General features: G+C 41.3%; 1 protein-coding gene across 4 annotated transcripts in view; it reads right to left on the bottom strand.

Moving 5' to 3' along the window:
- LOC124612514 (proton-coupled amino acid transporter-like protein CG1139) overlaps window positions 1-24,848 on the bottom strand; it is a 945,634-nt gene that overhangs the window by 4,005 nt on the left and 916,781 nt on the right. For all 4 annotated transcript variants that reach the window (XM_047140764.1, XM_047140766.1, XM_047140767.1 and 1 more), the window contains 7 exons: window positions 13,575-13,708; window positions 8,914-9,057; window positions 8,496-8,768; window positions 4,818-4,902; window positions 4,262-4,534; window positions 3,579-3,757; window positions 885-1,060 (listed from right to left, as the gene is read on the bottom strand). In XM_047140764.1, the coding sequence (XP_046996720.1) occupies window positions 885-1,060; window positions 3,579-3,757; window positions 4,262-4,534; window positions 4,818-4,902; window positions 8,496-8,768; window positions 8,914-9,057; window positions 13,575-13,708 (1,264 nt within the window). The remainder of the gene's footprint in view (window positions 1-884; window positions 1,061-3,578; window positions 3,758-4,261; window positions 4,535-4,817; window positions 4,903-8,495; window positions 8,769-8,913; window positions 9,058-13,574; window positions 13,709-24,848) is intronic.

Here is a 24,848-nt window from a genome sequence, read left to right as displayed (position 1 = left end):
AATAACAGATATAACACTAAAACAAACAAACAAAAAAACACACACACACACACACACACACACACACACACACACACACACACACACACACACACAGAGACAGAGAACACAGACAGACAGACAGAGGGGGAGAGGGGGGGGGGAGAGAGGGAGAGAGAGAGAGGGAGAGAGAGAGAGAGAGAGAGAGAGAGAGAGAGAGAGAGAGAGAGAGAGAAAATATACCGAGAGCCACCAATGGAAAGCCATTTCATTTCATACATCTACTTCCATGACTGGCCAGTTGGCAATCCAGTATATGATGAATGAATTTATTAATTCAAATGTCATATGTTATGTAATAGTAACATGTTTGATGTAGATAGTTGTAGTAATGACCTAACAATGAAGTTATGGTATCTGTATTTGAATTCTGTATTGAAGTGATATGCATGAACCTTTTACAAAGAACAGTTGCAGGCAGAAGTTATTATAGTACAATATTATGATTTGTGGCAGGATACATCCTAAAAACAACACTTGTTTGCTTCTACTAAACAAGCAAGGTATTTTTAGTTTCTCTATTCAATATCAGCGCACCTCATGACTCCACATGCAGTAACATTTTAATGAATATGCTTGGCTCTCACCACCAGATGGCTTATAATTTGTCTAACTGCTGCTGATTATCACATTTCCACTGAGCACCCTCCCCTATTTGCATTGATGCTATCACACAATTATCAACTTACTGCATTTTCCTCCCTTCCTCACCCTCCCCCGGTCAAAAGTTAAACTCTTGAGTATGGATAGTTTCTGTGTGACATTTTGTTCAACCATTAGTGTAATTGTACATTGACTGTTTTGCATTTAGTCTACAATATGCTGTTAAAGACATTTATACTTACATGTGACAATGACCAGGCAAACACGAACAAGGTATTCAAAAATAACTTTATGAGGATGTTTCTCAAGCTTTTCACTCAAGTAGCCATTCCATGTTATATCTATGGCCACATAGTTCTGTAAGCTGTGAGTTATAAAAATTGAGATAGCCAACATTATCTTCACACACTGTGCAAGTCTGGAAACAAAATTTAATCCAGGGTTAGTTTACAGTGAGTTATTCTTTCTGTACTTCTAGTGAAATTTATTAAGGGGGGAACTAAAACAAGAGATTCAAAAGCATGCATCTGTGCCAAAGTTACATTATTAAAGTTTTTAGCCACAAGCATATATTGCCATATTCCAGAAGAGCTGTATCCAAACAATTCATCTGTAAAGGCCTATATTATTTTCAAAGACTATTTAGCAAGTGATTGTCAAGAAAGTGATTTTGTTTAAGGAAGAAAAACTTATGTTTTTTTCATCATAAGCTAAGAATTTATATTAGCCAGTTTTCTGTACATTGATGGAGAAGTATCAAACTTTAAGTGCTAAGTATTCCTTATCTCTGTACCTCTGTATGAGAAGGGAAATACAGTGAGAATCCCAAAATCAGATGTGACTGGAAAATTATGAATAAGGATGAAGCTTAATATTATTGTAGAAATGTAACCTCTTCGTATGTCTACTAAACATTGCTTTTATACCCATTTTTAAATGAATGGTGCACCTGAATCAAGGTAAGGACTTAATATCATTTGGATGCTGCACTGGTTTCGCTTAGAGTGAAGGTGGGAACACTGATGCAGCAAGATACTTGTTCAGTGCATTGATTTGAAGTAGTTTATATCAGGCCTCTGATGTCTTCTTCCACTACGTGTCTGGTGATCTGGCCTTTTGATGCATTACATGCTCTGTAGAAGTCACTTCAGTCTTCTCTAATCACAGCCACAAAGTCCAGTGCTATGTACAACTGCTGCAATTTGTGGTTTTTACTTTTTCTCCAGTCATCTCCATCCTTCATTGCCCCAGACATCGGTCTCAGAATAGCATTCTCAAATGTCAGGGATTTTCTTTCTATCTGTTGTGTCACAGTCAAGGTCTCTGCTCTGTATAGGATAACAAGTTATGTCACTGTCCTGTAGAGCCTAATCTTTGTGGACCTCTAAAGGTCTGTTTCCTGCATGGATTACTGCCACCATTTCCTGGTCTATCTAATCCCTTTCACCAAGTTTTGCCCCAAAATATTTGAACTATTACCATTTCAAAGATTTACCAGCTACATCCAGAGGTCTGTCATCATCCTCTCTCCTCACCACTTTTGGTCTTATTCATATTCATCTTCAGGCCTGCTCTCATTGGCTCTTCCATTAACACACTGGCCATATAAACCAGATCTTGCTCATCCTGTGTTATGAAGCTGCATCATCTGCATAGGCCAGAGGGTTGCTGCATTACCCATTTGCAGTTTACCCTGTAACATTACTACACACTATTACTGCCATGCTGCTGTCACACCACTGTTGATTGTGCCATCCACATTCAGATTTTCAAAATAGATTTTCCATTCCTCCATAGTTTTCATTTGGTCTGCTATCATTTGTCCTCTTTGATCTTTGAATGTATCAACCCTTGCATAATATCCTTTCTTGAAGAATATGACTGTCTTGTGAAAGTCACTTGTATTGTCTACTGTTCAATCCTCTTCTGCAAATGACATCTTGCAGTTTACATGCTCTCACTTTTCTGTTTGAAGAATTTTGCTCTATCTGCCTCCATGTATCCCAATGGTATTCTTTCATCTTGTTTGTCAGCTATAACATTTTAGCATGCCCAACTTCAATTTTGAGCTAGGACCATAGTCTGTCTACATAATCTCCCTCTTCTTCCAGGGCAGCAAACCTGTTTTGAATTTCAATTGAGTATCTGCCCATAATGTAATCTTATTTCAGTAGATCTGTGTATATTTTCTGGTCTGCATCTCTTCTCCTGCAGTTTTTGCATTCTTGTTCTTTCATGAATAGCTAGTTCTTTCATTTACAGCTGTAAAGTCAATGGTAATACCTCTTATTCTATTGGTTACTGCAAAGGCAACTTCTAGCTGTTGTTTACCTTATTTCCACTACAGAAGTAGCTGTAGATCTGATTAGTGCATCCTGCTCCAAGCCATCTCATCTCTTGCAGTGCCACTGTCTCTAGACTGGCCTACTCAGTTCTTCATTCAGCAGCTTCACCACTCCAGGTATGCAGAGTTACCTTAAATTCCCAGCACCAAATTTCAGTGTGTGATTTTCCTCGATACTGAAGCACTAATCTCCAACTTTCTGGAGTTGTTTCCATTCTTGATCCATACCAAATCTGAGACTATTTCTTGGCATTTGCAACCATTTTCTTTTTTACAGTGCCCACACACAACCCCCAACAAAGTTTTTTAAATATCGCTTCATTTAAGCAAATTAAGCTGTGGAGATGCAACCTCGGACAGCAAACACCTACTTATGTATCCCCAAATCCACAACTCTCGTGAGCATGCCTTTATTAGTGAGGGCTCAAATTAATGGCAATTAATTCAGATTAGGAATAGATCCCAAATAATGTAATTTGTCCCAAGATATTTTAGCAGACACAGTCACAGATCTAATGCTGCTCTTATTATTAGACAAAATAGTATTTAACTTTAAGTTTAAGATACACCTGCATAACTTCTAGACACTTACATCTCTTCATTAGGGAGGTTAAGTGTTATGCTCCCTTTCACACCACTGCCATATTTCATGTAACCAAAAAATCCAATTCCAATATACAAAGTTATGATGACAACCATGGCTCTATTAAGTACACCCAGTGATCCACCAAAACTCTTTGGTGTTTTCATGCTGTTCTCCAAAGGCAGAATCTGCAACAATTTTAAAAATATTTTGTAGAATTAAATACACAAGAGTGATAAAACTGACTTATGACTGTGTAGTTTTAGTATCAAGAAACAAAATCTTGAAGAACTTTAATAACTTGAAATGAAGTTTTTTGCTTCTAATTATCTGATGAGATAATGTAGCCCCAGTTAAGCCTTTTTCACTGAATGTATTGCTGCATAAAGTTATTAAAATTAACGTTTGTCTATCACTACTTATCTTACAAATAAAACATATTTAACAATGAACTAAAACTTTCTGTAATAGCCCACACATGCCTCCTGTTTAATTATATATTCACTTGTGGCATAGGGGTTTTGCATTAGAAATTATTTCATGTTAGATTCAAAATTTGTGTGAATATGAATTAGCACCATACTTCAGAAGTTACTCTTATTTAAGGCCTGCATTTATTCTTTAATATCACTGATCACTTAGCTTAATGAGTCACATTGAACCTATTTTTATGTAGTGTGTTAGATACTTACAACACCTATTGCTTCTAATGCAAAAAGCACAGTTCCAAAGAAGAGGGGTAAACCCTTAAGAGTCCCAAAAGGCTCCTTGTCTGCAAGTGTAGGAGCACTGTTGACCAGGTAATACAGTGTGATGCCAAAGCCTATCAGAGTGAGTAAATTGGCTAGTGTTGTGAATGGTGCCAGAAGTTTCAGGTTGCGAACCATGTTGATCAATATCAATGGCAGCAGCAAAATCAGCATGTACATCCTTAAATCCAGCCCACTGTAGTATTCATCAACCACCTATAATAATAATATATCCGAATTAGAAGATTACGTACTACATTAATCACATAAATAGTGCTAAAGCCCTGATGTAAGGATAAGTAGTGGACTATTATTCACTTTATCTTGGAAAGATGGTCCTTCCCAGACCACTATTGGAGACTTCAATGAAAGTAATTATGTTCCTACTAGTCAATATTATCAATGATGAATTATTTACAAAGTATTTATTAAAATTGATATTGTTGTTGATACGACATTAAAGAGAATGAAAACTTCTCATTAATATTGTTATACTTACTGATTTTATATTACTGCTGACAAATACAACATACACACAACAAGTTCCCAGCTGGTAGATCAGCAAGAAGATATTCACAATGTGCCTGCAAAAATTACAGACTGTTAGAAAAATGAAATTGTTTTTGAAATTGAACAAAAATATTGTTACTTTATTAATTCAAAAATTTTAAAACAATTTTCATTGAAGATTACAAAGCATTCCAAGTTAAGTACATTTTGATATTAAGTATGCATAAATATGAATATTTTGTGATTTTAAACTTTAAACAAATGACAACAGAACATGGTAACTCTGAACACCTAGGTTATACAACAGACAAGTAAGTCTACTCTCATCTACACGAGATTTGGACACTGTGTCTGGTATGTAAACTTGATGATAGCATTACAGAGTTTTTTTGATACTGTCTGAAGATTGTTGGAGCCTTATAATATCCTATATGTTTTGTAGACATTTAACATTCAAGATGTGGTATCTAGGTGATTTACAGTCTACAGTTTGAATGAAAGATATGTAGATACACATTGCAGCTGAAGTTTTCAGACTTTGAAAGATTCCTAATCATGAAAAGCGAAGTTGATACGGACATATTCCTTTGGAATTTCTGGAAGAATTGGAACAACCAAATGATTAATCAAATTACTGTGTAGAATGTATGATATAGGAGACACCCCATCAGACTTTTGGAGAAATATGATCCTCACTATATCAGTAACAGAAGGACAGATAAATGTGAGAACTGTCACACAATATAACTGATACATAATGTATGCAAGTTGGTCACAAGAATAATAGAAGAGTTGGAAAGAAAACTGGATATCTATCAGATGGCAATCCGTGTTATGTTAGAAAACTTCAAGACACAAGATTCAGTTTTGATGTTGTACTTGACAAAGGGGACAAGACTTGGAGGGGAAAAAAAAAACTTTGTAGGATTCGTCAACAATGAAAAAGTGTGTGTCAGTGTAAAATGTTGCATGAAATTGTGATTTTTAGAATAAGTATAAGCTATAGAGAATGAGAGTTAATACACAATATGTGTATTGAAGAAGCAATGAAAGAATTAACCGAAATTTTTGGAAGTGGCATTACAATGCAGGGTTAAAATATACCAATAGTAAGATCTGCTGACGTCATTGATATTTTCAGTGAAAGTGTGCTACAATTATAGGACCTGTTGAATAAAATGAATGGTCTGCTGAGCTGAGAATACAGTTTAAGCAATAGCAACAGGAATGAAGAGTTGTAGAAATAAGATTTTCAATCAACTTGTCAAAATTTCAGACTGCATCACAGACAAGGTAGCAACACAACACACAAAATATGAAGAGAGGTGGAAATAAAGAGCAGAGTACCACATGCAAAGCAACTACTCCTGATCGAAAGAATTCAGCAATATCAAATAGAGGTTTCGTTTCTGCAATAAATTAGTAGTGATCTATTCTTGGAATACAGCAGTTGTATGGAAGTGAATAATGGACTTTAAGAAAACTAGGAAAATAAAAAAATCAAATAGTAAAAATGTGGTGTTACAGAAGGTAGTCTGAAAGTAAGTTGGCTGGTACAATAAACTAGAAGGGGAGGGGAGGGGAGAGTTACCACAGAATTAACAAGGAAAGTAATTTGTGGGAAACACTAACAAGAATAATGGCCACTGTGATGGAACATGTTCTAATGCATCAGTCAGTAACTTTCATGGTACTAGCTGGAGATACAGAAGAAATTTGAGGCCTTCTGCAAGATGAAGAACTTGGCACAGAGAATCATGATGCAACTCTAACCAGTCAGAATACTGAAGACAGATGTATGTAAAAAAAATTTCAGCAAATGAGAAATTATATAATATATAGTAAAAAACCAACAGATGAGAATTTCACAGACCTGTTTGCATATTAGGGCAGTATCAATCAGAATAGCTACTATGTCTGCACAAGATATCTGTGAATTAGCTACAAATGATCAGCTGAGGCCTCTTGTTTATCATAGTTCACAAAACACATACTTGCCTACAAATTAAGTGTGGGTAACTTCTGGAAGCTGTATTTCCAATGCAGACACTATGGGAACAGTAATGTGCATTTGCTGTGAACCTATAAGATGTATTGTAGCAGAGTGCGTTAAGAATATTATGTGAAGTCCACAACAAGCCATTGCAGAATTCTCTTCATGGATCTTAGGAGTCACACTCTTGTGAATACACTTACTGCCAAAGATAGATTTGCTTATTTTTATGAGTGAATTTAGGATGATCTGTGTAACAGGCAGCAAATTTGAAATCCCCAGATGCAATTGTTCAAACAGAGTGAGAGTGTCCTGTTAGTAACTACCATAAGGATATTTTGATTCAGAGGTGCCGATCTGGTAAGAAATGTGTTCATATTAAAGAAATCTTAACCTTTCCTGTATATAGACAACTGGTAATATTTCTGAGGTCAATGAAATCACACAGTGCTATGAGATGGTGAATGTAAAAGCAGGGTTGTGTAAGAGGTATAGTGGTGTTTTTGTATGCTAGTGTGTTAGTCTCGTGGTACGTAGTCTTATACATTTTGTGAACATCCTTTCCAAGATGATATACAAATAACATTTCTTTCTTGATTCTACTTGCACATTAACTTTTTGAAGGTTGATTTTTTTCTGAGAAAAATTTATAAAACATTATGAAGACTAGCACAAAATCTTAAGTGTGTAAATGAAGATATAATGTTAAAAATGTGTTTTCAGAAGTGAAATATGTAATGAGCAATTTGACTATAATCCAGGTTCTATAGATATTAACTATTGTCAACAAATTCTTGATATTTAATTGACAATATTCTATGACAAATGGGAAATGAGGCAGTGAGTTAACATCCAGAAATAAATGTGAGAAATGAATTAATCACATACTTATTAATTGTATGAACAGATATCTATATAACCTATTAAAAAAAACCTGTAGTGTTTTGACATACCAATCAAATTTTACACACACACACACACGCATATCCCAAGGAAGGACAGGCAAGGAGAACTAAATAATGCTGGAAGCTTTCAATGTTTGCACTAGCAATATATCTCTTGTTTAACTGCATCTAGTACGTCATCTGACTAAATTAAAATTATGTATTGCCGATCTAATTTCAGTAGACGGAAAGTGTTCTGGCCTTTGGTCACCTGACCAAAGCTCACGAAACATGGAGAAGTGAAGGATAATGCAATGATGCCCAGCTGAATAATGGCAAATTTCAGACAACACTATGGGGCTGCACAATATTTAACATACTCTGAAAATATTCAAACACTATACTTGATCATTGGACGTAGACTGTTTCGTTTTAGATTGTGTAAGAGGAACATACATACTAATGTGAGTTAGTTTTCTTCTAAAAAGATGAAAAGCATGTAGCTATTGAGAAAGATTGGGAAATTCCTGTAACTGGGGCAAAAGAAATGAATGCTAAAACTGAACTGCCTGCTCACCCATTCCATGACAAACTGAATAGCAGCAGTTGCACTTTCAATGAATCCAGAGAGAAGCAGCTTTGAACACAAAGAACTCAAGCACTATAAAAATAATGGAAAATTCAATGAAGTGCTTCTGGATGCTTGCAGCAATTTTCCATGAGGTCACTTTTGTCTTAAAATCCGCCTTTAAGTATGAAATGGTGAGTAACTGTGGCACAGCTGTCTTACCCAGTGTATGGAGCTAGAGGTCGAAGGAAGCAAGGTCCCTCCTCAAAAGCAGCCATTGCAGTTTCCTGATAGCCTAGGCTGGGTATACGGCGCCGCCTGCAGAGCTCATATTGTGCCTTCACCAGGAGATGGATACAGTAGGTGCACAGCACTCCAATGATAAATGTTCCAACTATACCCACGGCATATCCTGCATGCATGAAGGCATTTGGCATTGCCAAGATGCCTGTTCCTAGGCTGCCCTTCAGTAGATGCAGCAACGTCTCCATGTTTCTGTTAACAGAATCAGGCCAGAAAAGGTATGTTAAGTGTGAGGTACCAGTATCACCACTGCATTGCTGCATCTTTATGGGGATAATTATATAAAATACAATTAACAGAAGTCAAGACAAAACACGTATGCTACAGAGATACTTACGTGATAGGCTTTTCGACATCACGCTCTAAATGTGGTTTGTACTCTTGCTGCGCTGCACTCGCCTTCCGTGACAAAGCATCCCCCACAGCGAAGATGCCTGTACTAGCTCCATATCCTGCAGCTTCTGCTTCCTTGCTGCTGATACTGTAACAAACCAACAGCTAATTTGAATTAATGTATGATGTAGGCCCTGTATGTTTCACATATTGGAAGATAGATAGAATACATTTCTGGTAAAGAGAGAACTGGAGAAGTACCACAAAGTATGGAGAAAGGACTACTAGAGGAAGTGACATTCAAAGTTTGAAGAACATCTGCAGTAAAAGGGACAAAAACGAATTAGGTAAGATTAGAAAATTGACAGCAATATGTACTGAAGGGCAGTAGGCAGGTAAGGGGGAAGGTGAGGGAGAAGGTGAACAAATAACCAGAGTCAACATAAGTGAACAGAGAGAATGACGACGTAAATGATATACGTAGAACAAGGATGAATTTGAGGATGAGGTGTGTGGGAAACAAGGCAGATGAAGGTGACAAAAAGGAAAATTAAGGATAGCAAGAAAGTAGAAAGTAGAAAAATACTTGCAAAAGAAAACGAGATTCTTGAGAATGGAGAAAACTATTAATAAATAAATCATTTAGCATGAACAGGAGTAGCAGTTTAGCAAATTATTGTTTACCAACACTTCCCAGTGATGCATGCTACCCGCCCTTTTTATTGACTTTGCTGGTCCTGGGACGAGATTTCACGGAAGTAGCAACGTATACTAACCGAGTGTGCTGCAGCTGCGTACTGTCTACGGCAGTAAATTGCTAGTGATTTTCCGCAAGGAAACCTTGAGACTGACTATGCGAGAAAGTATTTTAGAAACCAATCATGAGCCCCTCTCCCACGAAGGAAACTACTGGATTATAGAAAATACAGTCCGCCCCTGGTAGCTGAGTGGTCAGCGCGACGGAATGTCATACCTAACGGCCCGGGTTCGATTCCCCTGGCTGGGTCGGAGATCATCACTCAGGCACTGGATGTGTTGTCCTTATCATTCTTTCATCCCCATCGACACGCAAGTCGCCGAAGTGGCGTCAGCACGAAAGACTTGCACTAGGCGGCCCGTCTACCCGACGGGAGGCGCTAGCCACACGGGATTTCCGTAGGAAATACACATAGGATATGCATGCTGCAGAGAGCCTACTCCCTGACATCTCAGGGGCATAACCATTATTAAAAGGCACCCAGTCAACAAGGAGCATTAACGAAAAAGAAAAGGTGGTTCATATGATGTGATCTATCACCCATAGACGTTCGATGCAAAGATTTTGAATCACTTTATACATGATCACTTCCTAGGGAACAACTTTTCTTGGAGAAAACAAGTTCGCTGATGCTTCCTGGCGTGCACGCGTCTAGATAAAAAACGTAGAATTCTTCAATAAAAACTAGCATCTGAAGTAAACAGTACTTTGAACCACAGCATATGGATTTTCGAACACTATGCAGGTTAGACGTTTATAATGGTTGCTGAGCTACTTAATGTAAGTCTGGCATTATGCATCCCGAACACTACACCTGTCACATGCTTGTTATGGAAGCCAGTAGAATTCCGAAGGAACGATGTGAGATTGGGGCTTTGTGTCCCGTCGACGACGAAGTTATTAGAGGTAGAGCAAAAGTGCGGGCTGGGGAAGAAAACCATACGCTTTCAATGCGACCAAACCAAGTTTCCGCTTTAAGTGGTCATGGAAAATCTAAATCTGGACGGTCGGCCGGGACTTTGCACCACACTTTTCAACAAGAATTCAGCATTGTACCACTCCACCACCTCACTATCGTAATTGTTTAAATTGACGGATATTCGAACTTAAGACTGCACATCCTACGTGTAGGTAGGCTGTGTAAACTGTCGCGCTTCTGCGTTTCCGAAGCTAGCAGTAATATATTCAGATAATGAGTTCCTTTATAATAGCGTACGAGATGACCGGAAGTGATCCATTGTAGTTCACAACGTGAAAATTCTTTTTCTGTGAACTCATTACAAGCAGAACTTTAAACGCAAGACGTGTGACTGGTGACTGGTGACTGGTTCCTGACATGTTAAGATACCTAGAATGAATTGTGTCAAGTGCAGCATCTTCTTAACAACAGAAGCCTTCCTAAGATTATTTTATTTATTGTTACCTCTGATGGCATTTATTTGCGTGAATGTGGACTGGACGTCTCTAACATACAGTTAATTGAAGAGATTATATATCTACCTCTTTCAACCTCAACCGTATGAGGAGAACTAAAACGTAGGAGGGAGGGAGGGGATGCGTGCCTCTGACTTCAGTGATCCTGAAGTAAGGGTGGTGCTTCCTAGAAATCGAGAACAGCGATTGTAAGTTAAAGACACGGGTCTAGTGTAGCAGGGGATACAACCCGTCGGCTTTGGACAATGACGTCACAAGTCGCCAGAGAGCAGTTTACCATTTTCGCTTTTGCTGTTATGTTTCAGTTTCGTTTTTTTACTGATTGCTTAATAAAGTGGATCTGTTTATTCTATCTCTTGAGATTTTTTTAAAAAAGCCAAAAAACACTTAACAGCCACTGAAGGGAGCTACAACACTAAGAAGAATCGCTTCTCGATTGGCCACTTGTGACGTCATTGTCCAAAGCCGACGGCTTGTATCCCCTGCTACACTAGTCCCAAAGACACTGTCTAATGACTGTTTTTAGCGGAAAGCAATGTGTTGCCGCTCAACGCTTAGGGGTGGACCCACGTGTTAGAATTCTGTTCTATCAAAAATAAGGAAAATGTTTATTTTATGTTACTCTAGCTGTGAGAGGCGAAAAGTACATATCTACACTACTGTATCAGGTACAATGTGAAGTGTCTGATTACGTGCCTTTAACTATCGATTTAACAATTGTTATTTTCACAGCTGAATTCCCATGTGTTTGAAACAGGACGGAAAATATTAATGATTTTCCAACGTATGCAACAAAAATCTGGCGGCCGATTTAAAATATACCTCTTGTAGAAAGTCCCGTAGTAATTACGTTGTCAGCTAATTCCACACCACGGGACAATAAAATCACACGATCATGTTTGCCTCAAGAAATATTTAAAAAGAAAAAGCGAGACACGATCAATGGTTAATGATTCCCTTTGGATCTCGGCTAACTGAATCAAAATTGAAGTATTTGGGCAGGAAAGAAAACTGCCAACCCGAAGGTTGGTTTAAATACCACAGTGATTTACTAGACATTTTGCTGTTTAATGTGTATGCCCTTGCCATTCTACACCTACACCTTTACATCGGAACCTATAGTTAAAGTGGGCTTCCAACCACGGAGCAAATTTTAATTTTGCTAACTTTCGTTGGAAGTTAAAGAGGGCGACAAAAACTGAAACCGGACCTCTGAATCCGTAGTCAAAGCTAAAATTCATTCTGCTCTGCCTGAACTGTCTGGTAGAGTCCAAAGAATTACGTTTAACAACGCTGTCTTCGTTTTCCATGGATGCGAAGTCTTAACATTGTCTCCCGCCTCAAAGCCATGGCGTTTCCTCGAGTAAAGAACTGCAGAGCACTCTGACAGAGAGGAAAGCATGTTTCAGTCAGGTACGGTTAACTCCAAATCAACAAGTTATGCTGAAAAATATCTGATGTAGAGTTAACTGAAATCTCTTTCGATATTCATACCTATTCGTTACAGTTTCCAGACCCGTTGGTGTTACATTACTAAGAAAGTCGCCTTCCTGTTCGTAAAGGTGGAGGTTTCACATTAAGGCTTTTCACAAGAAAATCCAGTCGCAACGCTAAATGTAAACGTCCGCGGTTGTCCGTATAATGAAGTTTCATGCATCTCATGCTTATGAGGCGGTGTGAGTTGGTCTGCAGTGTACTGTCTCTACAGTGACCAGCTGTTTCTGTGGAAAGTTTGACTACACATATTAGCCATTTTAATGCTTGATACGATCCGTCCACTGGGCAGAAATTGTCAGTGTACATGTATTCCTTACTGTCTGACAAGAATCTGTCCGATAAGAACCACCTACCTATCATAGTTCCTGAGATTTGAGATGCGTGAAAAACTGCCGCTTCATGCATGAAGTTTTAATTCATTCGTTCTTTACTATTTAAGACACTCCTACAACACAGGCCACTTAAGGAAATCCCTGAAACATGACCGCGCTTTTGACAGCTTCCAACAGCTAATCGCCAACGGCTGTAGGCGAAAACAATAGCCAACTATAAGAGTTATGAAGAGGCGTTGCCGTATAGACGTTTACAAAATCGCATTGTAGACACGCGAAGCAGGTGTACTTACACATTTGTAAGCTTTGCAGATTTCTTTGTACGACTGTTTCATAATTCAAGGGTGATTTCACGAAAACAGAAATAGAAAGTCTTCAATATTACACTACGAACAGCTCAGTTTTGGTTTCCATTTCTAATAAATTGGCAAAAAAAATACCCGGTCAATGCCAGGTTTCTCAGCTAGTTTGTAAATAAAGCCAAGAATGGAAAAAAAGGCTCTAACATGTAAGGCACTCACAAACAGCATAATAATTTCTGTCGTCTCTACAAGTACTGGACAGATAAAGACAGGATCTTCTAGCTGAAGATAAATAGCGGGATTACCACTTGCATAAGCGTATAATATTTGTTATTTGACTCACCTGTTGTAGGCGGGAGGCGGTGCCTGTTGCTGCTGCGTCGTCTTGGCGGCGTTGCCATTGCAGGCGGCGCCTTTGAGGTCGCTCACGTTGACGACTGTGTGCTGGTTGGTGCCGTAAGATGATGTCGTCGTGCCCTGCCGACCAAGACCAACAGCTGTGAGTACCATGCTAATCTGCCTTCACCGAGCGTACTACAGTGTCTGGCGGGAAGGAAGCCGCTCAGCAAGCGGGAACTCGCGATATCTCGCGCAGAACTTCGCAACTACTTCCTTCCGGCGACGCTGCAGCGGTTGCATGTCGATCAACAAGACTGTGGCGCCGCCGCTCGTCTTGTGTTTACATGGCCTGGCAGCGGTATATGTATTTGCAGGTACGGCAAGTGTATTAAACGTACGAACTCTTGGGTATTGTTACTTTAAGTATTGTCTCGCTACATGTCAGCTGTTTACAAGAAATATGCTACTACGATTATTTAAAACTAGCAAACCCGGCAATGCTACGCAATGGCTAAAAATGTATGGTTGTTGCATATACATCCTAAAACCTTGTTCCCCTTCTCTCTGTCCATCTTCTCATCACCCCTCTCTCTCCCCCAGCTCTCTGTGCATAACTTCCTCTCCCCTCTATCTGTCCCCCTCCCCCCCCCCCCCCTCACTCTCTCTCTCTCTCTCTCTCTCTCTCTCTCTCTCTCTCTCTCTATATATATATATATATATATATATATATATATATATTACAAAAAATATAGCGTATGTCCATCCAAGTGTTCATTAAAACATCATGTAAAAATTGGAAGTAAATCGGTCAAGAACTTCTCGAGATTTGTGGTCACTACGTTTCCCCTTTACTTATTACAAAAATGTACAGCCTATGTCCGAAAGTTTGTTAGACAGTCGTGTAAAAATTCGTAGTAAATCGGTCAAGAACTTTTCGAGAATCTCGGTAACAAGTTTTCCCGTTTATACATTACACGTGTATTTGTGTGGTATGTACAGGGTGATCAAAAAGTCAGCATAAATTTGAAAACTGAATAAATCACGGAATAATGTCGATAGAGAGGTACAAATTGACGCACATGCTTGAAATGACATGGGGTATTATTAGAACAAAAAAAAAAAAGTACAAAAGTTCAAAAATGTCCGACAGATGGCACTTCATCTGATCAGAATAGCAATACTTAGCATAACAAAGTAAGATAAAGCAAAGATGATGTTCTTTACAGGAAATGCTCAATATGTCCACCATAATTCCTCAACAATAGCTGTAGTCGAGGAATAATGTTGTGAATAGCACTGTAAAGCATGTCCGGAGTTATGGTGAGACATTGGCGTCGGATGTTGTCTTTCAGCATCCCTAGAGATGTTGGTCGATCACGATACACTTGCGACTTCAGGTAACCCCAAAGCCAATAATCGCACGGACTCAGGTCTGGGGACCTGGGAAAGTGGCGGCTGAGCACACGATCGTCACCAAACGACGCGCGCAAGAGATCTTTCACGCGTCTAGCAGTATGGGGTGGAGCGCGATCCTGCATAAACTCGTACGTTCCAGCAGGTGCTTATCAGCCAGTCTGGGGTTGATGCGATTCTGTAACATATCGGTGTACATCTCACCGGTCACGGTAGCAGTTACCTGCTGTCCAACGCCATCTATCGGACATTTTGTGCACTTTGTTTTTTTTTTGTTCTAATAAAACCCCATGTCATTCCAAGCATGTAGGTCAATTTTTACCTCTCTATCTACATTATTCCGTGGTTTATTAATTTTTCAAATTTATACTGACTTTTTGATCACCCGGTATATGACTGTCAAACTGAACGAGAAAATTATTTTATTTTTTTAATACCAAGTCCATCATTACCATCGACAATTACGAACATTACAAAAAATAATGGAAAAGAAATCAACCAAATAGTTCGAGCCCTTTTTGAGGTGGTGATCTTTCACTATACATTTTGATTTCCGAATTTTTCAAAAAAAATTATTTCATACTACCTTGTCCTACCAGTTACGAACACAATATAGATGCGACACAAATCAAAAATTTGTGCCGTGTGGGAAGTGGAAAGGAACAGAATAAACTAGCCAGCAGCGACATGTGACGCTATCTCCCCGTGTAGGGACTATGATGTCATAAATCATACGTATTTCAACAATCACAGTATCGGAACCCCCTGCGTAAATATTGGGTTTTGAGCAGAGGTTCCTGTTGTTAACCGCTTCAAAATTATTAAAAACTTGAAAACAAAAAATGGTTCAAATGGCTCTGAACACTATGCGACTTAACTTCTGAGGTCATCAGTCGCCTAGAACTTATTAAACCTAACTAACCTAAGGACATCACACACATCCATGCCCGAGGCAGGATTCGAACCTGCGACCGTAGCAGTCGCGCGGTTCCGGACTGAGCGCCTAGAACCGCATGACCACCGCGGCCGGCGGAAATCAATTACAGTAAAATCTATTTGCGATGTTTTACTGCAGATCTGAAGATGGCCATCCGTGACCGAAACCGTTAGTCTAAGGACTAAACGTTTTATGATCATTCGCAGAAATAAAAGAAATTCCATTATAAAACCTACCTACCGTCGTATGAAGAGCGCATGCTCGCAGCCGCGTTAAATTTTCGCTCTCGAAGCTACAATAAATAGGTGAAAAGGATACTACTTCAGTGATTTCTATGATTTTTAGTTAAACCAGAATTTTACATTCCCAGAATTTTACATTCCCAGAATTTAACAAAACACCAGAAGTGAATATAAGTTGTTCTTTATGATTTCCTTGCCCATGAAAAGAGGCGACACGGTCAATGAATTGATTAAAAATATTTAACATGAATTCAAGGCATTACCCAAATCAAACAATATAAAATATAAATTTGCTGAACTAGGAGGGGTTCATAATAGAGAGTATACACAGATGTTAACGATGAGACACAGTATTAAATGGTTCGTTTACATTGTTAACACTGAGCGAGGTGGCGTAGTAGTTGGCTCTGAGCACTATGGGACTTAACTTCTGAGGTCATCAGTCCCCTAGAATTTAGAACTACTTAAACCTTACTAACCTAAGGACATCACACACATCCATGCCCGAGGCAGGATTTGAACCTGCGACCGCAGCGGTCGGGCGGTTCCAGACTGTAGCGCCTAGAACCGCTCGGTCACTCAGGCCGGCGGCGTTGTAATGAGACACTGGAATCGCATTCGAGTGGACGGTAGCTCAAATTCTAGTCCCGTCAACAAGATTTAGGTTTTCCGTGATTTTACAAGTTACTTAAGGCGAAAGCCGAGGCTAAACTTTACAAGTGGCCAACCACATGCTGCGCTTGTTCGCGGTACAGATGTTGGAAATGTGTGTTTGTGTCAATATGGAAGCAGCCAAAGGACAGCAGTTATCTAAATACGTCTCTATGCTACTAACATACGAATTAATCGCATTTTGTGGAATACCCTTGCTCCACATTCTACTTTTTCCGTATATTGACGTCTCTGTCATTGAGATACACTATGTGATCAAAAGTATCCGGACACCTGGCTCAAAATGACTTACAAGCTCGTGGTACCTTCCATCGGTAATGCTGGAATTCAATTTGGTATTGTCCCACCCTTAGCCTTGATGACAGCTTCCACTCTCGCAGGCATACGTTCAATCAGGTGCTGGAAGGTTTCTTTGGGAATGACAGCCCATTCTACACGGAGTGCTGCACTGAGGAGAGGTATCGATGTCGGTCGGTGAGGCCTGGCACGAAGTCGGCGTTCCGAAACATCCCAAAGGTGTTCTGTAGGACTCAGGTCAGGACTCTGTGCAGGTCAGTCCATTACAGGGATGTTATTGTCGTGTAACCACTGCGCGCCACAGGCCATGTATTATGAACAGTTGCTCGATCGTGTTGAAAAATGCAGTTGCCATCCCCGAATTGCTCTTCAATAGTGAGAAGCAAGAAGGTGCTTAAAACATCAATGTAGACCTGTGCTGTGATAGTGCCACGCAAAACAACAAGGAGTGCAAGCCCCCTACATAAAAAACACGACCACACCACAACACCATCGCTTCCGAATTTTGCTGTTGGCACTACACACGCTGGCAGATGGCGTTCACCGGGAATTCGCCATACACACACCCTGCCATCGGATCAGCACATTGTGTACCGTGATTTGTCACTCCGCACAACGTTTTTCCACTGTTCAATCGTCCAATGTCCAAACGAGGGGTCGTATGGCATTTACCGGCGTGATGTGTGGCTTATGAGCAGCCGCTCGACCATGAAATTCAAGTTTTGTCACCTCCCGCCTAATTGTCATAGTACTTGCAGTGGATCCTGATCCAGTTTGGAATTTCTGTGTGATGGTCTGGGTAGATCTCTGCCTGTTACACATTACGACCCTCTTCAACTGTCGGCAGTCTCCGTCAGTCAACAGACGAGGTCGGCCTGTACGGTTTTGTGCTAGACATGTCCCTTCACGTTTCCACTTCACTATCACATCGGAAAGTAGACCTATGGATGTTTCGGAGTGTGGAAATCTCGCGTACGGACGTATGACACAAGTGACATCCAATCACCTGACCACGTTCGAAGTCAGTCAGTTCCGCGGAGCGCCCCATTCTGCTCTCTCACGATGTCTAATGACTGCAGAGGTCGCTGAGATGGAGTACCTGGCAGTAGGTGGCAGCACAATGCACCTAATATGAAAAACGTAATTTTTGGGGGTGTCCGGATACTTTTGCTCACACAGTGTATATATAAACGTACGTATAGGCCACTAGCGCCTTCTACATTGAAATGCTGTTAGTGATTTCGTATGAAATAAGACTCTTTTTTACGGTTACACGAATTACTGGCGGTATATGGTTGACCCTTTCTCGATTTTCTACTTTTGCCGCGTACAGGCGTTTCATTTATTGACATACTAGCTAAGTACTTGGTGTTACCCAGTTATGTATGTATTCCAGTCTTCTATTAGTCCATTTCCTCCTTCCTCATCCCTCTGTCCATCTCCTCCCTTCCCTCCCTCTCAGTCCGTGTCTTTCTCCCCCTTTCTCGGCCCACCATCTCCTCTCCTAACTCTGGAATATTATTAATAATTTCGTCTCGTAGGCGGAATGTTCGTTGTCATGACAGGCTGATCTGTAGTGTAGCCCGAGCTCTACGCTAGTTTAGTATTGATAGTTCCATTTACCTCCATTTTGCGCTCAAGGTCCAGCGGTATACCGGGTGATCAAAAAGTCAGTATAAATTTGAAAACTGAATAAATCACGGAATAATGTAGATAGAGAGGTACAAATTGACACACATGCTTGGAATGACATGGGGTTTTATTAGAACCAAAAAAATACAAAAGTTCAAAAAATGTCCGACAGATGGCGCTTCATCTGATCAGAATAGCAATAATTAGCATAACAAAGTAAGACAAAGCAAAGATGTTCTTTGCAGGAAATGCTCAATATGTCCACCATCATTTCTCAACAATAGCTGTAGTCGAGGAATAATGTTGTGAACAGCACTGTAAAGCATGTCTGGAGGTATGGTAAGGCATTGGCGTCGGATGTTGTCTTTCAGCATCCCTAGAGATGTAGGCCGATCACGATACACTTGCGACTTCAGGTAACCCCAAAGGCAATAATCGCACGGACTGAGGTCTGGGGACCTGGGGAGGCCCAGCATGACGAAAATGGCGGCTGAGAACACGATCATCACCAAACGACGCGCGTCTAGCAATATTGGGTGTTTTTTCTTTTGTTCTAATAAAACCCCATGTCATTTCAAAAAATGGTTCAAATGGCTCTGAGCACTATGGGACTTAACATCTCAGGTCATAAGTCCCCTAGAACTTAGAACTGCCTAAACCTAACTAACCGAAGGAAATCACACACATACAAACCCGAGGCAGGATTCGAAACTGCGACCGTAGCGGTCGCGTGGTTCCAAACTGAAGCGCCTAGAACCACTCGGGCACGCTGGCCGGCTGTCAATCCAAGCATGTGTGTCAATTTTTACTTCTCTATCTACATTATTCCGTGGTTTATTAAGTTTTCAAATTATACTGACTTTTTAATCAACAGAAACGCCAAGATGCGCAAAACCAGAGAAAGAAAACACAGTGGTAAATTATTTATTACGTGTTTATCTGCCCTTGCATGCGAAGTGTTTTCCCCCGAAAATTCAGTTTGATCGCACACTGTAACCTTATAGAACCTAGTTGTTGTTACGTACAATAAGTAATATTTATCTTGTGATCGAAACAAAGAGAGCTCTACATCATTGGCTTTACACCTCAGCTGTTTTGCCTCACGACAGGCGTCACCAACATACACTTTCTGTAACTTGAAGGAGGAAAGAAGGATAAAGGAAGGGAAAGAAAAAGGATTACCGATATCAGCTGCATCAGAACTTCGTGCGCCATCAGCGGTGGCAAGTGAAGATCTGTGCCGGGTCAGTATTCGAACCCGGTACCTCCTGATTACTAGGCAGCTGCGTTAACCACAGCATCATCCGGACACAGAGTTTATCGCAACTACGCAGAGTATCTCGGCCGGCCAATGTTCCCACCAAGCAGTATCTATCTGTAGTCCGTGTCCATTTCCCCCATGCTCACTACTTAGTGATTCCCACAGGAGATCGGACGTAATTGTGCGTCCGCACTGAATGTGGTGGATCCGTTGCCCATCGAGGCGAATCAATTATATGAGGCTGAATGCATGGTGTCTGTTTTTTCAGACACTTCCGAAAAATGGCTCTGAGCACTATGGGACTCAACATCTGTGGTCATACGTCCCCTAGAACTTAGAACTACTTAAACCTAACTAACCTAAGGACATCACACACATCCATGCCCGAGGTAGGATTCGAACCTGCGACCGTAGCAGCCGCGCGGTTCCTGACTGAGCGCCTAGAACCGCTAGACCACCGCGGCCGGCCGACACGTCCGAAAGAATAGACACCATTCATATAGTATACTTTGAGGTTAGAGATCGGATAATCCTCGTTAGGCTTTACCAATGCCAAGATGTTTATTTTCGAAAGTTAGCGGTGATTTTCTTCCCCATCCGTCCTAAAATCAAGATTTTAGTCCTTCACTAATGATTTCATCATCGACAGGACGTGTAAGACTAGTTTTACTTCTTCACAGTTTTAAGAGAACTTGCAACATCTGATTTAGGCAGCAAGTGGGATGTAGCATGCAGGTCCTGTTAATCGAATAAGAGGTCAACATTAGGAGTCAAACTTCCAACTTGTGCGTAATGGCTTACTAAATGAACGTGTAAATAAACTGTTAAAAGTTGTCCATAATTCAGATAACGGTGATGAAGAAAAGAATTAGAGTTTATATTCTCATCGGCGACGGGGTCATTAGAGACCGAACACTAGGCTGGAAAATTGAGGAATCGGTTGCAGCCACCCTGAACGAAACATTCCTGCATCCGGTTAAAGTGATCTGAAAAACCAATATTTATTATTTCTCAAGTCAACATCCCTCTGTCTCAACACAAACTAATCGTATAAGCATTAACGATGTTTCGTTAGAAAGGTTTTATTAACTGGGTTCTGACATTTTTATCTATTTTAGACAACTTATTAAGTGGATAATTTGTACACAGCATTGTCACATGTAATAACAATGACCACTGCGGTAGTCAATTATCTCTGCCCATCGTAAAAGTATACTTTTGGTTGGTTAGTTGATTTCGGAGGAGTGGACCAAACAGCGAGGTTAGGGAAGTATTGGGAAAGAACTCGGCCGCGCCCTTTCACAGGAATCATACCGGTATTTGCCTGAAGCGATTCAGCGAAATGACGGGAAACCTAAATCAGGATAGTCCTCCCAATTGTTAACCACTGCGGCACTTCGATCGATAAGGTCACTTTTCTAAACAAATACACTTTCCAAAACGGCAAACATATTCGTCAGTGTCGCCTTGATTTGTGATTCACCTATTGCTACTACGGCCTAACGCGCTTGCTGTTATTGTAAATATTTGTCGAATTAAAATTATAGATTATACGGTCAGCCATCTCTGTCCGTCGTATAAGCCGGGCAAACATTCCGCACACAAAACACATTTTTTGTCACACAGAAATGTATAAACAAGGCCGCATCATAAATTCATGATTATTCTTATCTCAACGGCTGCACTTACTCCAAATATTGTCATTACATAAAGCTATTGTATGGTGCATAACTTCGTAGCCGTTTCCCATTGTTTTAATGAATTCTTCACTGTTTACAACACTCTGCTACTGCTGGGGTATTTTTCGGTCCCGCGACTGTAGAAATTACGCTGTTTTGGGGCGAAGAACTTCTCGAGCCACGTTCGGATCGCGTTTTCATCCGGAAAGGAAGTTCCTTGTAGGTTTTTTGATAGAGAGCGGAAAAGGTGTAGATCTGAGGGCACAAGATGAGGTGGATAACGTGGGTGCGGAATGATTTCCCAACTCAATTCCTGTGTAGTGTTTTTCGTCAGTCTAGCTGAATGTGGGCGTGCGTTACCGTGGAGCAGCGTCACTTCACGCAGTCTTACCTGTGGTTGTTCTTGGACAGAGTCTGCAGGACGTCTGTTCTTGACAGCAGTGTTGGTAACATCTCAGGGAAACAATTCGTAGGACACCACAACGTCGCTGTTCCATCAGATGCATAACATTATCTTCTGTGGATGCGCACAGGTCTTTGTACAGGGAATTGATGCTTTGTTTGGGCTCAGCCATGGCTTTCTTTTCCTTATGTTAGCATGGAAAACTGAAATGAAGTCCCATGTTTCTTGACAGAGCGTGGAGGAACGATGCGGGAGACCCGCACCGTCTTACTAGGCAAGGTCCTAATGGCGGTGGTTTGCCCTTGCCTTCCTCCGACTGTAATGGGGATGACTGATAATGATGACGACGACGACGACGACGAGACTCAGTCATCTCGGGGCGGGTGAAAATCCCTTACCCCGCCGGGAATCGAACCAGGAACCGCCGGCCGGGGTGGCCGAGCGGTTCTAGGCGATACAGTCTGGAACCGCGTGACCACTACGGTCGCAGGTTCGAATCCTGCCTCGGGCATGGATGTGTGTGATGTCCTTAGGTTAGTTAGGTTTAAGTAGTTCTAAGCTCTAGGAGACTGATGACCTCAGAAGTTAACTCCCATAGTGCTCGGAGCTATTTGAACCATTTTTGAACCCGGGACCCCGTGCCCGGGAACAGTGAACGCTACCGCGAGACCACGAGCTGCAGACTTGTGTTAGCATAAAGACGCCATTTCTCGTCACCAGTAACGATACAAAATAGGAATGGTCGGTGTTGTGACGAGCCAAGAGATGACGAGCAATCAGAGATTTACACATGACCACCCCGTGATATTTGTAATTTTGGCTTAGGGCATGCGGTACCCATACACACATTTTTTGAACCTTTCCCAATGCATGCAAATGTCGTACGGTAGTGGAACGATCACAGTTCATCACATTTGCCAGTTCTCGAGTACACTTACGTGGATCATTGTTTAACCGATCTTCATCAAACGCCTCAGGTCTTCCTGAACGCGGAGAGTAACTAATGTCCCATGCACTGTCCAGTGGCATTATTCCTACACATGGCAGAGATCTACCTGGCTGCCTCCGCTGCTGTCACCCCTCTGTTAACCTCAAACAGAAGAATGTGTCGAAAATGCTCCAATTTCTCCACATGGCATTCCATTTTCTAGCGTCCACAACGCCACTTACTATCTCCAAACGACAAAATGACAATATGTAAACTCAAACAGCAACAGTGAACTACAAATAAAAAATGAAATCGATAAATAAATCCATAGAAATCGGAATACCAACAAGGAAAATAAAAACGCTACGAATTTATGCACCAACCTAATATAAAAGCACGAAAGTTTCGCACACGTCCCCTGGTAAAACCTAAATCATAAGGATCCCGTTAAGCATATGGTCTCTTCGCCTTCGTGTGACCAGACGGAGCACGACACCCACCTAGAATGAACGTCTCTTCCACTATATCAACATTCGGTCCAGTTTCATTAGAGGTGTAAGTCAGCGTTATTTGGCGACCTCAGGCCGGGGAAGCGTGTCAGGTGTGACGCACTCGCGTGTGAGTCTCGGGGGCGTGCGCTGCAGCGCGGGCAGCCTCCGTTGGCCGTTCACCGGCGCAGACTTTCACCGTTGAGAGCGACCGGACCTCACGCCGGACGTTGCACGCCGCACGCCAACGGCGTAACGAGTGAGTTAAGTTACGCACGCGCAGTGGCCGTCACGGCAGTTCCGCTAGCCGCCGCTGCACGCGCTCGCCCTTGGCGGTCAGACGCTCGCGACTGCACGTGCTAACTTCCGAGAGTCCTCGACCACGGACACGCGAGCGATGTTGAGCTTCCAGACTGACTCACTGCATCTTCGTGCACCCTACTCTCTGTTATACTACCACTATGCTCATTAAGAAAACGACGCACCACGAACTAACTGTCCAAATGGGTCGGTAATCGGTAGATATGATGAACAAACAAAACAAAAGATAACAATTTCAGAAAAATTTGATGATTTATTCAAAAGAAAGGGCTTCACAGATCGAGCAAGTCAGTAACGTGTTGGTCCACCTCTGGCCATTGTGCAAGCAGTTGTTCGGCTTGGCACTGATAAAGTTGTTGGATGTCTTGAGGGAAATCGTGTCAGATTCTGTACAACAGGCGCGCTAGATCGTCAAAATCCCGAGGTGGTAGGACGGCCCTGATTATGATGCTCCATACTTTCCCAGTTGGACGGTGACGTTGCTTGTCAAGGTAGCGTTTGGCATGTACGAAGACAAGCAGTAGAAACTCTCGCTGTGTGAGGGTGGGCATTATCTTGCTGGAATGTAAGCCCAGGATGGCTTGTTATCAAGGGCAACGAGACAGGGCGTTGAATATCGTTGACGTACTCTTGTAAGAAGTGGATGGACGCGCCCCAGACAATGGTGGGATATCAGCCTGACTGCCACCCGCCATTCTATTTGAAAGATTCCAGAAGTTTTCAAAAAATGGTTCAAATGGCTCTGAGCACTATGGGACTCAACTTCTGAGGTCATCAGTCCCCTAGAACTTAGAACTATTTAAACCTAACTAACATAAGGACATCACACACATCCATGCCCGAGGCAGGATTCGAACCTGCGACCGTAGCGGTCGCGCAGTTCCAGGCTGTAGCGCCTAGAACCGCTCGGCCACCTCGGCCGACCCAGAATTTTTCGCTTGACTTACTGTCGCATACTCATCAATTCTTTTTGTTGTGTGCATTATCTTGAATTTATCCACATTT

Source organism: Schistocerca americana, chromosome 4, assembly GCF_021461395.2.
Source record: "Schistocerca americana isolate TAMUIC-IGC-003095 chromosome 4, iqSchAmer2.1, whole genome shotgun sequence".
Classification (NCBI taxonomy): domain Eukaryota; kingdom Metazoa; phylum Arthropoda; class Insecta; order Orthoptera; family Acrididae; genus Schistocerca; species Schistocerca americana.
Note: the sequence above shows the minus strand (reverse complement) of the source record. Positions and strands in the feature narration are given on the sequence as shown.